The sequence below is a fragment of the Perissodus microlepis genome, chromosome 11, assembly GCF_051167445.1.
Source record: "Perissodus microlepis isolate ML-2025 ecotype Zambia chromosome 11, ASM5116744v1, whole genome shotgun sequence".
In the NCBI taxonomy this organism is placed as follows: Eukaryota; Metazoa; Chordata; class Actinopteri; order Cichliformes; family Cichlidae; genus Perissodus; species Perissodus microlepis.
This window is the reverse complement of record NC_140471.1, coordinates 33,525,365-33,543,257: the sequence shown is the minus strand read 5'-3', so window position 1 is coordinate 33,543,257 and position 17,893 is coordinate 33,525,365. Positions and strand designations below refer to the sequence as shown.

The 17,893-nt window shown below is 39.5% G+C and overlaps 1 protein-coding gene across 1 annotated transcript in view; it reads right to left on the bottom strand.

The window, feature by feature from the left end:
• rftn1b (raftlin, lipid raft linker 1b) overlaps positions 1-17,893 on the bottom strand; it is a 121,775-nt gene that overhangs the window by 21,837 nt on the left and 82,045 nt on the right. The window contains exons 6-7 of the mRNA XM_084944295.1: positions 16,854-17,057; positions 4,649-4,767 (exon numbers count right to left, since the gene is read on the bottom strand). Coding sequence (XP_084800421.1) covers positions 4,649-4,767; positions 16,854-17,057 — 323 coding nt within the window. The remainder of the gene's footprint in view (positions 1-4,648; positions 4,768-16,853; positions 17,058-17,893) is intronic.

The window sequence follows — 17,893 nt, the reverse complement described above, 5'->3', positions numbered from 1 at the left end:
AGCATAGTCTGGTTGTAAGGACAACTAACAGCTTTATCCACCTCACATCTGGATCTACAGCCAACCTAGAGTCACCAATTAACTTAACAAGCATGCATTTGGACTGCGAGACAGAATTACCTGAAGGAAACAGAGCAGTGCTAATGTCTGCAGCACCCTGTGGTCCATAAAAAAGAAAGACAGAGAATAAAACTTGTTTTTCATTCGACTTAGATTTTACATGTTTACTGAACACAGAGACCATCTCCTGTTTTACACCTCAAAATGGAAGAAATTGTCTAAACATGTAGAAATTACTAACTGGGCATAGATCAAATAATTACCAATAAATACCTGTAGGAAGGAACTTAGATGAAAATACATATAGTTACAGTTTTATATACAACTATTTCTGTGAAAAATGAGCTCTTTCAGCTTCAAATTATTTAGCAAAGCCACTGAACACAGTTGTGTTTTATCGTCTTGCAGTACTAATAATATCCATAAAGAAGGCAGTTTCTCATGGTAACCAGAGAGCCTCTTATCATTTTTCTAAGTTATGTATGAAACGCTGAAAACCCCTGCACAGAAGTAATAATTCCTTCGAAAGGTTTATTTATTTATTTTGCTGTGATTATAGGTGGAGTAGCAGAGCCATTCTGCATCTCTGCTGCACCTAATTAGAGTAGCAAACATCCGTGCCAATGTTATTGCTCTGCTAAGAGGTATTTCAAAGGGTCAGCAGCAAAAACAAATTTTCTCTTATAGCTCCAGTGTACTGTATGTGACCATGAAGTGTAATTTCAATTTTCTATGTTGATAGTTGGACCTTTGGAGAAATTGTACTGTTCAAATTCCTTCACCTTCATTGAATTGGACCACATACTAGCAAAGCATATAAAACCAACATTATGTGCATGATTGGATACCAGTGAAAAAGGTCAATGTGTTCTTTTGGGATCTGGGTAAATTGACCCTTTAAGAATGATCCTTTCAAGACGAATGTCAGTTATTGTGGCTTCATATTGATTTCAGACCTTTCAAGTCATAGTTTTCCTTTTAAAGAGGTGTAAATAGTTTTCTGTGCTTTTGTAGAACCACAAAAAACCTGCACATTTGGGTCATGTGACTGCGCATTGGGCAATAATCACATAACTGAAAACTGCTGGACCTGAATTTAAAAAAAAGGTAGGGAGGATATAAGGAAAAAAATGCAGCTGCATCACATGTCCCATTTCTGTTTCCCCACTTCAGTTTCCATATTTAATATAAATATGATATTTTGTAAAGGCTTAACCTTTGGGCTAGATAGAACATTTTTGCATGTACTATCTAACAAATATTTTCCCCACAGCATCTTAGAGCTATCCATAAAATCTTTGTACCATGTTGAGAATTTAAAATATCACTTGTTGCACAACATGCATGCATCATAATAGACCTACCACTGTGTCCAGCTAAGCTAAAGTGGATAATGGCACTATTTAAAAAAACATTTTAAGAGGTATGAAAGGTTTTCAGCAACATCACACTCCTCATACACATCAGGTCCACTAAGCTGAATATCACTTCATCTTTTAATAAAACACACACACACACGCACAGGTGTTTTTGTGGCTCTGGTTCTCTTTGCCTGCTTTATCTATATACAGAAAGACTGAAGCACAACACTGTCCTGCTAATGCACTTTGTTCCTCTTGATAAATAAATTCTCCTGCAGTGACTCATGGCGAGCAAACATATTAAGACCAACCTTGACTGAAGTGTGCAGATGCACATGTTTTCTTTGGTTATTGCTCCTGTGAAGCTCAGTGAAAGAAAGGAGGGCTTTCACTACATTTGTTTCGAGGCAGTGTCTGTATTGATTTTCCCATAGGACATGAGAGATGAGAAACTGGTCCTAATTGGAGTTTCATACCAGAGACTCTTGATGAGTTATTCATTTTCAGACACTTCACCACAATCCATATGTTTCATATTTGAGTCTTTTTTTTTGCTCATATTGAAACAAGTATGCATCAGACACCTGACCAAAATCTGTTTGCTAAAGGAAATGTCTGCAGGAGCTTTTTAGCACCGATGGCATTTTTATGCACGTCTACATGCTTCACCCACTTTACGCATGCTTTCAATTTATTTCTCTTGATTGTCACTGGATGCATTTTGTTGTTTTTTGTGCCGTTTCCCTCAAGGCGCTGCTCTGCTGTCATTTAACAGAAACTGTTCCCATAGCACTTACGTCTTAGTTTGTCAGTTTGACATTTATTGTTCTTGGTTGTTTTCTTCTCTTTCCTTTAATTTGCTTTGAAGTCAGAATATTTTGCCATATGAATATTTGTTTGTCTCTCACAGCTGTTTTTGTCAAATAATTTCTTATTAAAACTGCATTAAACTAAATGAATGTCCTTATAAGACAAACGTTTTTTTGTCATTTAATTGGTAGCCTCTTAGTGTCATTGTTCCGGCTATTTTAACAACATAATAAAAATCTAATTAAAAACAAATAACTAAAAAAAAAGAGGTAAGTTCCAATAGGCAGTTAGGCCCCATAGTTTTTGAATAGATTGCCTAACTCCCTATTGTGGCTTTTTTGATCCCTGTCACTTTGCAGTCTCCACTGCGGGATGCCTGCACCTGCATATGGATGGGGGAACCAAGAGGCACAGGCGGCAGCATCATGGGAGGCCTGTACAGTAGCCACGGGATGAGCACTGAAGAGTCAAAGCTGATAACCAACTATCACCTCCGTCACACACAGCTGGGTGAGAGACCCTCGGAGTCATCTGCAGGCATCTGTTAATGATCCTTCAGCAAGTCCACCTACTGAAACCTTCTATGACTTTTGCTTCTCCTTTATAGATCCTGTTGGCCAAATGCGCTCTTTGTAGCATCTTTGCTCCAGCTGAACTAAACAGTGAGTTTGAGCTTTCACAAACATAATGTAACAAATGACTGAATATTTTATTTTTATTATTACTTTTTTTTTTTTTTTTATAATTTCTGGATGCTGAAATTAACATTTTATGAATCACCCTGGCTCACAAAAATCTAACTTACTGTCGTTCCATCCTCTTAATGAGCGCTTTTCCACACTCGATGTCCAACGCTGCTGCCCGGTGAGCGAGCCACAATGCCAAAGAAAATCTTGTGGGTATCTCTGTAACATCTGACAGTGGCAGTATTTGATGCTTTTGAATGAGAAAATGCTGAAAATATGTTCCCCAATTATTTTTAAAATTGCATGACTTTTGTTATTATTACATTTACTATAGTAGACTCGTTTTTCTACTTTTAATGGTGTAGAAAAAAGGGTCTACTATTTGCACTTTGGTTTAGATATAGCATTAAAAGCTCAGTTTTCACATCCAACTCACATCCAGATTCAGCTCGTTCATAAGTGAAACTAAAGACATTTTTATCCCTTCACTGATGAGCACTGACATTCCTGAGATGATACACTCCTACTTAATGACAATATAAATGGTCACATGCCCTCACTGAAGTGATTTGTTTTATCACTCTTTTTCTCTGAGCTTCATAAATCCTACAACCTGTCAGTATTTTGGATAAATAAGTATGTTAAGCACTGAGGGGAAAAGAAATTGACGTATATAAAGAAGAAGAAAAACACCTTCAATCAACATTCAGCCTTTTTTTTTTTTTCATTTTAATTATCCTGGCACCGAAACAATAATGAGCTGTGAGGATACTTTGCATATCAATTTTCGGCAGTTATCACAAATAATGGGGATGATGTGCAGCCCTGATCGCCCTGACAGAGTGTGTTGTCAATCTGATTTGGCATGGTGCAGATCGGTGGGGTGAAACGGTTTTTGATAAAGTCCCAGTGGAGGAGGTGATTGGATCTCGTGGAAAACTGGGCGTTAGTTTGGCATCATTCTCGGTTAATGTGTCTGAGGAAGTCTTGAAAGCCATTAAGCTGTAACAGTATTACCATTCACCCAGACGAGGGGAGGCTGTACTGCTCCTGCCAGATGACTGCAGGAGTCTTTTTAGTGGCACATATGGCCATCGGTGCTGGGCTGGTCAATCAGAGAGCCACATTTGGGGGACAAAAGTCTCCTTTCACACTTGGACAGCTACCGGCTGCAAAAAGTCTAAATTCAATTACAGAGATAGCATCTGAAAACACAGACACACAAAACCGAGCTCGTCCACACTCAGCTGCATGCGCAAGCATGTATACATGCAGACACACACATACATACAGATGAAAGGCAACGAAATGGCCACAAATCCTTCAACTCCAGACAGAAATGAATTTCCAGCTCGGAACTTGTTGAGGAGAGACACTAATCATCACGTAGATAAAGGCTTGTTTGCTCCTGATAAGGGGAGCGACTGCGACACATGTCCCATAAATTGAGATTTGTCCGATTTGCCTTTGGGTTGTAAGGAAACGGTTGGCTGAAGGGACACGATATCTAAGCGATAGCTGATTTCATTGCTAAAGGACTATACTCTTAGAGAGGGGGGCACAGACTGGACTCTGGCTTTCAATGTGTGACTGTACATCCTTTAAAATATCAAAATCTGCAATTCCAAAACAGTCACATGTATGAAATGTACAAGAGCATAAATTCCCCTCTACTAGTGACAGACAGAACATAACCTGTGACTAGGACAAAGCAAAAATCCCTCCACTCACATCGATGACGGTCCACTGCTCCACAACGATGGCATCGTACGCCGGGGTGGCCGTGTTCGGCTCACCTTCGCTCGCCTCCTGGAAGATGAAGACACTTTCCACTGACTTAGGCAGCAAATCTAAAGAGAAGGGGAAAAAAGTAAAGCCATGAAAAGAGTATTTACTGGATGGAGCGTGTCTGTCTTGTCTCTTCTCCGTTAGGGCCTCCAGGCCAGCGGAAATGGAATGATATCAGCCAGACACATTCACACACAACCCTTTATTACATAGCCAGTGGTCCTAGCCATTTGTATGAGCATTAGGCACTTATGCATTATGCAAGGAGACAGTGCTGAAGAAAGGAGCAGGTATTCCCCTTCTGGGACGTTAAAAAAGAAGATGAAACATTACGAGGATCCAGAGCCTGCTGGTCTTAATGCTTGACGGTTAAACAGAGGCTAATTATAGCTAAATAGGATTAAAAACTAGATGTACTTGGTGTCCAGAGGACTGAGAAACGCTGCTTTAAGAAAGGTGGACATATTTTAGCGATGGCAAAATGTAGCAACCAATTTAATGAAGCCGGGCGTTAAGGAACAAAGCATAAATCCTTTTGCTAAGCCTGCATTATTCACCTTAAAAAGACTTAAACTGAATGAATCACATAGAGACACTGACATTGATGCTTTAGGCCACTTTTCAGATTGTGTGCTCCTGACCAAATAGATTTTCCAAGCTTCTCTTCTGTTGGAGGCTAACAATTGCAGGATTGGCATCTGAGAAAGAAACACCACTCTGGCCCCCATGAGCCAGGACCCCTCTCCACCCAACGTCTCTTGTTATTCACTTGATGCACATGCACATTACATCCAGGCACACATACACACACAGACAAAACACGAGCCTCGTGGTCCAGTCTTCCCAGCAGGCCTGAGAGCTTTCTCATTACTCTTACACCATTTACACACTAATACAGTTTGCTGGGGCCCAGGCACCAATACGAGACACTCCACATTTCATTACTGGGCCCTAATAATAGGGGGATGAGAGGTGGCTGGAGAGCCTGTGGAGAAAGGCGGGGACAGGGAGATAGAAAAAGAAGAAGGAAGTAAGCAAGACACAGGGAGAGATAGAGTGGAGAATGACATTCTCTTTTATTTCTACCACCCTCAAAACCCATTCTGGACCCATGCATGCACAATTGAAGACATCTTTCAAATGCAGACGTGGTCAGTGTTAACCCCCTCCTGCCACTTTGCCTTTGCTCTTCCTCTGTTCCCTCCATCATCCCCCTTCTTTCCCCATTCCTGCACTTTATTTAATTCTTTGGCCCATCCTGCTTGGCATATTGCTGCAAAGAAACCTTTCTGGAAGGTGTAACACACTACGGACTGATGTCGGTTCTCTGCAAATGCAACAGGGATCATTCAGGTGAGATCGACAGGGTTTCTGTCTCGTTGCTCTACAGGGAGCAGCCTGTCTCTGGTGATAATGCAAACAGACTCTTGGCAGAGGAGAGAAAGAGAGCGAGAACCAGGGAAGTGGAAGAGAAGGAGCTGGTTGCTGGGGGCGTTGAGTCCGTCAGGGGAATGCGCTGGTTGCGTGCACGAATAAACATTATCTTGTGCCTATTGACTGAGAGCTGAGCTGAGCAGCCAGCGGGCCGACTGAGAATAAGTTGTTTACACTTGCAAAAAACCACCGTGCGGCCTCAGTAAAATTGTTCTCCATCCCCTTGTGACTCACACACTCAAGGTCGTGGGGCGAGACATGCAAATACAGCTGCACTAAAAACAGGGAGTGAGTGTCGGGGCTAAAAGACAAAGAAGCAAATGGCAGGGGAGAGTCAGATAGCTGGAGTGGCAAGGTGACAGCGAGTGAAACGCACCAGCCGATACCAGCATCCAAATGATACAGGAGAGGATCAACAGCAGGCACCTAGTGGGTGTAGACAGTGCTGACACACACAGACTGGAACTTAAAGTGCTGAGTGTTTAGTGTTTGCCGTGCAGGTGTTTGTATGTAGATGCGAGGTCCTCGCCTGCATCAAGTCACTTCGGAAGCTGCTTGTTCCTAATATTCATCGGCATGTACGGAAACCTGCTCTTGTGGATTGATTTCAGACACACGGTGATTAAATCAAGCAAACAGTGGAACAGAAAGCACTCTGGATGTTTTTCCAATAAACTCATGCGCATCACTGCTGCAAACACAAAAATGAGTTACTATCTAGAAAACAACAGGGTGAGACGTATAAGGTCATAACCTGAAATTAACAGACTCATTAAAGGTTTTGTTTGTTATATTAAAAAGAAAATGTTCTAACCCTACGTTCCATTTATCATTTGTTTCCATACAATTCAATATGCAAACTAAGCAGAAGACTAGAAATAGGCCTGAGTTTTGTAGTCTATCACATCTGTTAGACATCAGATTTTATTTCTTTTTGGCAGAAGGCATTCTTTTGTTTCATGTGCAAGCCGTTTTAACCGTTGTGGTTCTCTGGGACTCTGAGTGGAGCGGAGCCATAGCTGACTCCACCTCTATGTCCCCTTTGGACAAATCCACATGTTTGTCCACGCCAACGTATCCTAATGTCTTCATTTTTCAACTGATGATGGATACACTTTAAAAAGAAGAAAATTAATTAATATTTGTGTATTTTTGTATCAGTCTAGCAAGACATAGTTGGTTAAATTAGTAGATAAACATATTAGTAATATAAAGACAGTTTTCACTGTGGTAGCAGAGCAATGTAACTTGTGTCCATTTTTCAGGTGGAAAACGATAAAAAATGGAAAACATTTTACATCAGGGTGTTGATGACATTTTATCTGTTTGCTTGCTGCTTCTGATCAGTTAGTGTACAGTGAAATTTCAGAGGCACAAACCAATTATGTGGTTCTGAGAGCCTCTGTAGCCTTGACTGCTTTTTTTTCGCTCCTACCTATAGCTATTCCTTATGATGAACAAGTTTAATGCAACTCCTTTAAAAATCTCCTCTTCAATCAAACCAGTCTGTGTGATAGTGAATCCTTGTGTGAAGCATGAGCCATCTGAGTGCATTCGTATTTGGTCTCATCCCCAAAGACACTGAAGTGCTCCCAAATGTGTGAATCCGTTTCCTCACTGGAACTCTGAGATTTTCAGTCAAAACCTACATACAGTTACATGAAACTGTATTGAAATACATGCATGCATCCTGTGCCAACACACCCACAAACACCAATTCTTTTTCTTTTCTGAGTTTCTTTCACAGTTTGATTAAAAAAAGAATTGGAATTTCATCTTCACTGCCTCTCACTTTCTCTGTCTCTCTCCCTTTTTTCTGCCTCTGTTGACTGCTTTTTTTTCTCGCCCCTACATATAGCTATTCCTAGATGTGGTGTTTCTTAGCTGACTCAATTATAAACTGTAAACAGCTAAAATGTTGCATAATTTATGATCTGTTGGCAACAAGGCAACTATTTGGAACAGGTCGAACAAGTGAATCAATAGCTGAGATGTTAATTGAGCTGTAGGAGTTGTCTAAGACATGTTGGTAGTTTACAATGGTGGCTGTAGCTCAGGAGGTAGTGCAGGTCATCTACTAATTAGGCTGGTTGTTCGATCCCTGACTGCTCCACTCCAGCATGCCCAGACGCTGAACTCCAAGCCTCTGATGTGTTCGTGTGAATGTTAGATAGAAAAGCACTTAGGAGTAGAACAGTAGTGCTTGTGTGTGTTGTGGAACCAGCCCGTTTACAAACAGCTGAATTGTATCTCTGACTCCAAATGTATTTATTAATACATTTAATCTAGTTGCTATTATTACATTAAAAATTCATATTGTGAATATTTAACCTTTCTCAGCGCTATTAGCCAAACCAGTGAATGTGAGTGAGCCCACTTTACTGCTGGCGAGCTGGAAAGTGACCATGCCCCAGGTCATGTCTGCTGACATGATTTAAACATGCATGCCAGGTGCCGCCTCAGAGAGCTGGAGACAAACCGCTGACAGCTTATCCATATTTCAAACAGGACGAGTGGACATTCACAGCGAGGGACAACTGGAGAAAGGGATTTCAGTGTCTAATGCGTGCGGATTGGATGTGGCTCTTCCCCATAGAGCCAGATGCATGACAGCTGGCAGGTCTGCACCTTTGGGTTACCAGGCAGACTTCAGCTGGTGAGGAGGGAACAGAGGGTGGGCAGCTTAGTGACTGGAATGCCATAGAGTGTCAGATACATGGGTCACAACTACATATGGGTAAGAATACAACAACTTTATTTATACAATAATATGTATTTTATATGAAATATGAATTTGTGATCGGTAATATCATCCCTTCATTTCCATCTTTTGCTATGCTAATAAAGCCAAATGGGAGTTATTCAGAGACTCTGTAAATGCTCTTTTGGACCCAGCTAAAGAGAAATTCTGAAAGTGGCCATTTTTCTTTTCTGACAGCTGTGGAATGGATTGATTCTCCATCCTTTTGGGAATTACATGCGTGTACAGGCAATTATGCAACTACATTTTTGTGACTAAAGCTGATGTGGGAGACAGCATTTCTCACAGAAACCACCGTAAACATCAGCAACATTTGTGCTTCCTCACTACTGTCAGACTATTTGTTACCTGTGTGCCCGCTGCGATATTGACGCATACAAAAGGATAATCCAATCAAGTCATTTTAGACACTTGCAGGTCATGATGAACAAGTTTAATGCAACTCCTTTAAAAATCTACTCTTCAATCAAACCAGTCTGTGTGATAGTGAATCCTTGTGTGAAGCATGAGCCATCTGAGTGCATTTGTATTTGGTCTCATGCCCAAAGACACTGAAGTGCTCCCAAATGTGTGAATCTGTTTCCTCACTGGAACTCTGAGATTTTCAGTCAAAACCTACATACAGTTAAATGAAACTGTATTGAAATACATGCATGCATCCTGTGCCAACACACCCACAAACACCAATTCTTTTTCTTTTCTGAGTTTCTTTCACAGTTTGATTAAAAAAAGAAACTTATTGGAATTTCATCTTCACTGCCTCTCACTTTCTCTGTCTCTCTCCCTTTTTTCTGCCTCTGTTGGCTTTGCCCAAATTTAGAAAGCAGTAAAGGTTGACTGTCATGCATATGAATAGCTCAATGTCTCACAACCGGGTGACAAATCCTCATTGTGGCTCTAGAGATAGCTTAAGCTATACAAGTAACAAAAGCAAACTCCTCGTCAACACCATTACTGTCATTTCTTTAGTAAACAAACTCAGGCCCCCCCACCTTGGTTCCAGCTGGGAGGTAGTGCAAATTTGTATGCTGTGTTTATGCATGCGTTTGTGCGGATATAGGCTTATGTGTGTTTCTGTTTGCAGCAAGCTCCCCAGTGTGAATGAATCTTTAATGCACGTCATAAGATTGGAGCTGTATGCAGCTTAGAATCTGTAAATTTAATACAGCTATAATATAATCGACCTTGTGATCAGGCGAGGTCTCCACAAACACTGCGGCCACACCGGCCGGCACTTTCACCAGCTGAGCGATTCATTGATGCAAACACATACACATGCGTATGCAAACAATGCCACTTAATGCTTTCTCATCCAGCTTCACCATGGAAACCCTTCTTTAGAAGTAGCATGGGGACACAGTGCGCATCCCTTGGGACCGACCTGACTGTCAAGGTAACATAGCACTTAGAACACGAGGCCTGAAGAAACATGAACAGCGATTTATTTGCTAAAAACAAAGGCTGGCAATTTATAAAGTCCAGCTCAACAATCAGTGAAACAGGTTGGTTAACATGCTAAACTTCAAACCTGTACTTTTATAAGTATACACGGGTTTATTGCTTCATGCAAAAAGCAGAAGGTCTTTGAACTACAAAACAGAGAAACCATATTAATGGTACCGATTAATTGTTAAACTTGTCTAAATATGAGAATGGTGAATGCATGAAGGTCAGTAAATTGGAACTATACATATAGGTAAACAATTCAGAGATATGCAAGCCTTATTAATGCTATGTACTAAGATATTTTATCAATATTCTGTGGTTTGGAAATGTATTAAATCATTAGTTATCCAACCATACAACCACACAATCAAACTAGTGTATCACAAAATAATCATGAGCTACTTCTACCACAATATGAAAGTGTCAGCAATTTAAAAAGATCACAAACATTATAAGAGCGATAGATGATAAAATCATAGATAAAAATCTACATAACAATTCTGTAAGTCACACACGGCGGTCGTCCAACCTTTTTATGACCTCTGCTTGGATGAATGTCAGGTGACTGAGCATATACTAGGAAAAGTAATTTCAAACCTTTTTTGGGGCAAAGTCAACAACAGTCTACTCTGTACTTGTGGTTTCACGTCCCAGTAACTCTTGGAATTTAAGTTACGGATCTCCTTGCTTCAAAATAATCCACAAGGACTCTTTTGTTACTAAGACATGTATCTTGCCCCATTTCACTATATTTTTAGTGCATACACGTGTTCACGTTGACAACATGAAATATACTAAAAGTACCTTAAAGTACCCAAAGAGCCAATCAAAAGCCAATGATATTTCCTCACCCATGTATGGGTGACAATGGTCAAAAAGATGAGGGTCATTTTTTTTCAGACAGTGATTTTTAATGTATCTTGGCATTACTTGGTCTATATGCAATAGAAAGTAGTTAAAGTGTACTAATAGAAGTATAGAACTGGAACACAATGATAGACAAAAATGAGAAATACTGGGAATTTCTATGATTACTGGTTACTGACCAGTAATCTGACCTGATTACTGGTTTTCCACCAGCGTTTGACAGATGGTTTCATCTGTGCCAGGCTTCCTAAACAATCATTTAATATATAATCTGATAAACACTCTGGAAACCTTTGTATAATATTGACTCCTGGCCAGTCTCATTGTTCATAACTCCTTATTTCACCATAATTTAGTTTTGCTCTTTTGGGAGCTGGTGATAAATACTTGTTATGCATGGTTTTCTTGGTATGGGTCATTACTCCAAGCACAGCCGTGTTTTACTGAAAAAATATCAGAATGAAATTCACGTTGTACTTTCAAAAATGTCAACTTGTCATTTATAATCTGCTGTGGATTACACAGCATTACCACTGCTCTGAAGTTTCCAATCAGGCACATTTGTGAGATTTTAAGCTGATGCTCTGAGCATTTTTCCCCCAGGGTAAAAAATGCCACGCTCTTCCTGCCTTCAGGCTATTTGCCTGTAAGCACGGCAGATGCTCTTCAGTTGCCAGAGCTTGACTTTGTAACTTTGTAACAATCCCAATCTCATTTTATTCAGGTTATTTTGTAAGGAGCTGTCTGAGTTTTATATTCACATAGATTTTCTGAAAGAAAGGACTTATCTGTCTAACACAAACAGACTTTGGAACTAATTTGGGAATATCCAATTTGAATGATGTATTTTTATATTGTGGTGGCATAAAGACCTCACAAAATATAACTGCACACTGTGTGTGAATTATTAGGGACTTGGTCTCCCCACACGCGTAAAGCAGGGGTCAAAAGCTGCCTGTAAATTAATATACACATCACAAAGGGAACAAAAATAACCTAAGTATAATGAACCCGTGGCTGTTTAAAGCCTTTCTTCTGGCAGTGCTTATAAATAAGGGTTCTGTGTCAAATGTTAATGGACATGCATAATCACACAGCTGCTGAAAAAATCCTGGGGGGAAAACTTTGTCATTAGCAGGTCATTTTTCTGTTGGCTGCAAATCAATTCATGTTATGAATAATAACAAACAGGTAGAGAGAATGAAAACAAGGCATCTTGTGAAGAAACTTTCCAGAATGATAGCTGTGGGATTACTCTGCTTTCTTAATTGAATCAATGAATTTACTTCAAATGCAAACACAACTGGCAGCAGCTTTGATTAACAAATGATTTATATTAATATGTAGATTAATTACAGGATCACTTCCTGAATAACAGTAGGTTAGCGTTTGACTTCATGCTAAAACCACAAATTTACTATAACATATTATGAACCCTACTTGGTTGAAACAGATAAAGGCTATAAGCTTTCACTACAACGTCTCTGAAAGCTAACTTGAAAATATTGTAAGAACTTTATGCATGCTAGCTGCTCTTCATGCAGTTGGCACAACTGCATGCTAACATCAGTATGGTGACATGCTCAGTGTCACTATTCTAAAGCCCCGTCAACAAGTGAGACCCATGGCACATGTCGCACATCACTTTGCAGCTGACAGCTGGTTACTAGATATGTCAGGTTCTGGCTGCATGGATAACTTGCTATGTATTTAGCAATATTCTTCATTTCTATTGGTCCTTTCAATCACACGCCTTAAAGTTTAGGTGAGTTTAACCCAGTGCCTGCCCACTTAATGTCACTAACGGTTACTTATGTCACTGCTGCATGACGTTTCCCTGATATTTTAAGGTCTCTGGCAGTTACAGCACTGCTAGCTTCAGTTCTGAGTGAACATCCCTTGAACAAACTATAGCTGAGTAGTTTTCAGTATTTATAACATTACCAAGTGAAGTTAAAAAATGTCACAAGTCTAGCTTATATGTTGCCTTAATAGTGCTAGATAGAAAGTAAAAACATCCATCGATCCAGGTGAGACATTACTATAAAAATAAGACTTCAACATCAAGGAAAACACAGGGCATAAACAAATCATCAGGATTCTAACTATAAACTCTATATACAATATGCCCACAACTAGCTTGACACTGCCACTGGACATTTTTTAAGCCTAAAGCAGAGCTAGGGAGTTGTCAGCTACTACTAGCTCTTCTTAACTTGGTTACTCTGGTATGTGATGTGAATTTTGAGTTAAAAAAATACTGACTTAAAATAAAATGTGTGTACAAGAAAAACTCATCAACTGCTTTGAGTATATTTCAGAATAAATGAACCCTGAACAAGTTATGAAAACATCCACTTGTCACTCAAATGATCTCCCTCCATATATATAATTTATATATCCAGGTAGAAGTCTCATTGAGACCGAAAATCGCTTTTTCAAGAGAGACCTGACCAAGAGGGCTGCAGCTTTACTTATGCATGGCCTCCTCCACCACCCGTGCAGCAACCAAAGCCTGACTTTGTGCACCTAGCTCTTCATTTCTGCTGTAAAGGTGAGTATATTAACATGTGAGTCTATTGGGGATCCCTTGCAATAGATGCAGCCTCAAATGACCATTAGAGACCCATGTGGGAACAGCTCTTAATGAGACTCAGTGTCTCATTTACAAGAGAGATCAACTGTACAAATAAAGGTTAAGTAAAAAATGAAAAATGAAATAAAAAACTTGATTCCATATTTCAACCCTGGATGTCGTTTCCTGATTCAGTGAGACATTTTATAATGAAGCTAATACAAACTAAGCCAGCTCAGTATTATTAAAGTAATAAAAGATGTAGAATTCAAAGCGGCACAACAAAATTAAAGTGAAAAAAAAAACAGGGCAAAAGGTCAGTCTTAAAAAAATAGAATAATTATACTCATTAGACACACATGACAACCTAGCCGCTCTGTCTCGAGGCTGTAAATAAGGCTGTCACTGTCACTATATCCTCCCATCCAACCACATATCTGTCAGTCCGTCTCCTTTATTGTATTGCTGTCAAACATTTACACGTTGTTAATGAGGTTGAGATGGTCCCCTGCAACACGTAGACTGTCTCGTTCTGAATTCAGAAACTCTTTTCAAAGAAGTTGCTAAATATGGAGACGGCAGGAATGGATACCAATTCTAAAGCCCTAAGCTGCACGGCTGTTTGATGTAATTAGCTGCTAACAACAAACGGGGTGCTGCTTTGATGTCATACTGCCAGCTGCTCTCAAGAGACCAAAATCCAAAAAGTACAGCATTCACCTCTATAAAGTTGTCTGTTTTCCAAAGTGGTTGAGCATAAGCTGTGAGGCAGTGAAGGTAGAGCGCGCAGCTGATATGCTTTCTATCCTAACGTGTAAATTCACTGTTCAAGAGATGCATATCTTAGCAGCACGAGAAAAACGCAAAATATGTTAGAGGACCCTAACAGGCAGAAAACATTGAATCATAATAATACACTTCATTACTCCATTCTCAGGACATAAAATATGCAAGGAGGCACTAACTTGTTATCAGGTTAATTATCTGTGTTTCAGAGTTACTGAGGCGTTCACTTTCCTAGATTAATGAATTATGACTCTTATTTACTCTGGCTGGCTTTTTTCTCCAGTGTCAGAGTAAAGCACAGAGCCGCTGGGGTCTGATGGAAGAGGAAAACCCAAACAGGAAATAGTTTAAAAGAGGATACCAGCTTCATGACTTACATCTTCCAAATGTATGAAGATTATGTCAGAGACAGCACACTGATGGAACTGCAGTGATGCAGTGTCTTAATTTACTTCAAGGCCTCTAGCATTTCACAGTGCTGACCAGCAGCTAATGTTAGCCATGTGATGTATCTCATCTTCATTCATGTGTAGAAAAAGTATTTCAAAAAGTTCAATGTGTGCTACGATGTGATGCAGAGTTTAAACGTTGAGATTTTTCTAATATTATAATAGAATGAGTAAAATAAGCATCATTTCGGCTAGTTTTCTGATTTAGTCTTTGGGCGAAGGATCTGTTACCAAAACTCTGGTCACTTAAAAACAGATTCTACAAAATCATGTAGAATGTTTACAATGCCAATGTTAAACACGTATAATCAGGCTCAACATCCTAGTGTGTTTGCTAGTGTTTCACCCAGCTACCGTTTCCCTGTGTTTTATAGATAATCTCAACTGTCCGGATCACGCTAGCATGTTTCACCAGAGAAGTGAAAAACTCTGGAGACTTTAAATATCTTCATAAAATTTTAAATAAATATAATAAATATAGTAGACTGACCTACTGCCAGACTCAGGTCATACGACTAGCACAGGTTCCATGGCTTGAGATACTGAAATTTGCATAAAGTATTTTTCTCCACTAGGAATTAATTGAACTCATTATTCAAGTCAATTTTTCTGCAAAAACTCTTGCCAACTACTTGTTGAGTAGTTGTTATGGGCTATGGAGAACAACTGCTAGCATCTGCAGCAGTCTGCTAGCAACCAAAGCAACCTAGGGCAAACCAACCATGTGGGGGGCTTTTAGAGCAACACCCTCTTTTCAACCAATTTCACCTAGCAACCAGCCAGCAACCTCCAGCAACCACTTGACAAATGGTTGGGGAATGCACAGTTTTCCCTACTGGTTATCTTACTGGTTGCGTAAGATATAATTTCTAATGTGATTAAGAGCACAACTTTTTTTCTGATAATCCAAATTGTTTGCGTCATAAGTCAATAGTTCTTTGTTTTGTCGTAGCATTCACTCATATACTGTTCACAATACAGTATATCATTGTGCAGTACACTGAGCTAACTTGGTGGAAGGTGACTGGAATAATAAGACTGGCAAAGACAGTTGTGTTGCTTGTGTCATCGAGAGGACAGAAAAATGGCATAAAATAGGTAAAAGCTGTGCAAAAAGACTTCAGAATTGTCTGTGAACTCATTATGAGTATAGCCAGTGATCTTTTATCAAATGTTTATAAAAAATAATAATAATCCTTAATTGGGGTCAGAATTTCAAACACAATAGTGATTTCTTCTGCAGTTGTCACATAGCGTCTATGTGAAGTTTCCATCCTACAGGATTGCACCACTTCTTGACACAGAAGGAGAAAAAGTACAAAAGCAATTTACAAGTGTTAATCAAATATAATTTCATTGCTGTCTGGAAGAAAATAAATGTTAGCTAATGCATAATTAGTGCCATACAGGGCAAGGTGCATCATTACCTGTCACAGTCTTTTCATTTTATAGAGGTTGAAGTGAACTGAGCTTCTGCCTGACATTCACATTTTTACTGGCAATACAGTGAAAGGAAAAGGGGTAATTTGGGAAACTTTTTTATATTTAATAACTGTAATAGCTTTGAGCATGCCAGTGGAAGAATTATTCTGCTGAAGCCAAGAAGCCAAGCAACGATAAAGACTCTTTTGATATTTAAGGGAATATGAATGCATTATTCAAGTGTTTTTACATTTCAAACCTATCATTCTGCTTGTGTGTATGTGGAGTTCACCCAAAATCACAGTGTGTGGAACAAAAAAAAAACCCCACACTGAATATTTTCTCCAAAAATCATTTTTCTTAGAAAACATGTATATGCTGCAGGAACAGCGAGTCAAACCTGCTTACCATTCATGTTGCCCAGGTGGAAATATCCATCGACCAGCGAGGCTCCGTTGTTGAAGTGCTGGGTCATGTGATCCAACCAGTTGGCCTCCACCCCTTTGACCCCTTCGTCACAATTTTGAACTCGCAGAGGCACCTTGACAGTGTAGTACTTCACCTGGCCCTCTCGGACCGGTGGGTGGTTGTACAGCGCCAGCAGATCGACCCCTGTTTAGGCAAGACATAAAACAAAACCAGTCACAGTTTTATTGGTTTTAACTCACAAAGGTTTATGACAATACAGATGTAGCCTTTATGGAAGCCCCAGAATTTACTGTATTATTACTGAATCAATGCTGTACATTGGCTGCAATCCAAAATGTAGTTTGGCACTGTGTGTAGGAGGACTTTCCTTCTCTTCAGCTGCCAGAAGTTATACGAAATATCTGCGTAAATGGCTGCCTGAGAAACAGCCCTGTTTTGTTGCTGTGAAGCAAAAGACTGTCTGCTGTATTCAGCTATAAAAGGATGTAGAAATGAAGCATTTCTTCTCAATCTTTAATGACTACTTTGGACAATTTCTATTTCCTGAGACTTTTCAAAACTCAAAAAAAAAAAACATAGTTAAAATAAATTGGAAGTACATTTATTTCCTATGAGAACAACTATCAAGAAAACTCTGCCAATGCGTGGACAGTCAACAAGCTTCTTGGCCAAGAAAAGCTGGCTCCAGTGTTCATGGTCACGAGCCATCAACGGCAAATAACAATTTGTGTGCTTTCATGTTTTTCAGCAAGTTTATTTTCATTTCCTGGGAAAAAAATGTGCCACTGAAAAGATGAAACTTCTCCACATGAAGCTGTCTATTACTAAATAAACAATACAGTAGAGGGGAGGGTTTGCGTTGGTCTTTAAAAAGATAAAATACAAAAGCTGAGCTCAAAAAAATGAGCCAGCACTGATGTGGAATTTAGTGTATTAATACGAACACATTGAATCAAAAAGACTTTTCAATAAACATCACCCTGAATTGTCAACAATTTAATTTTTAAGGCCTTTTTTTG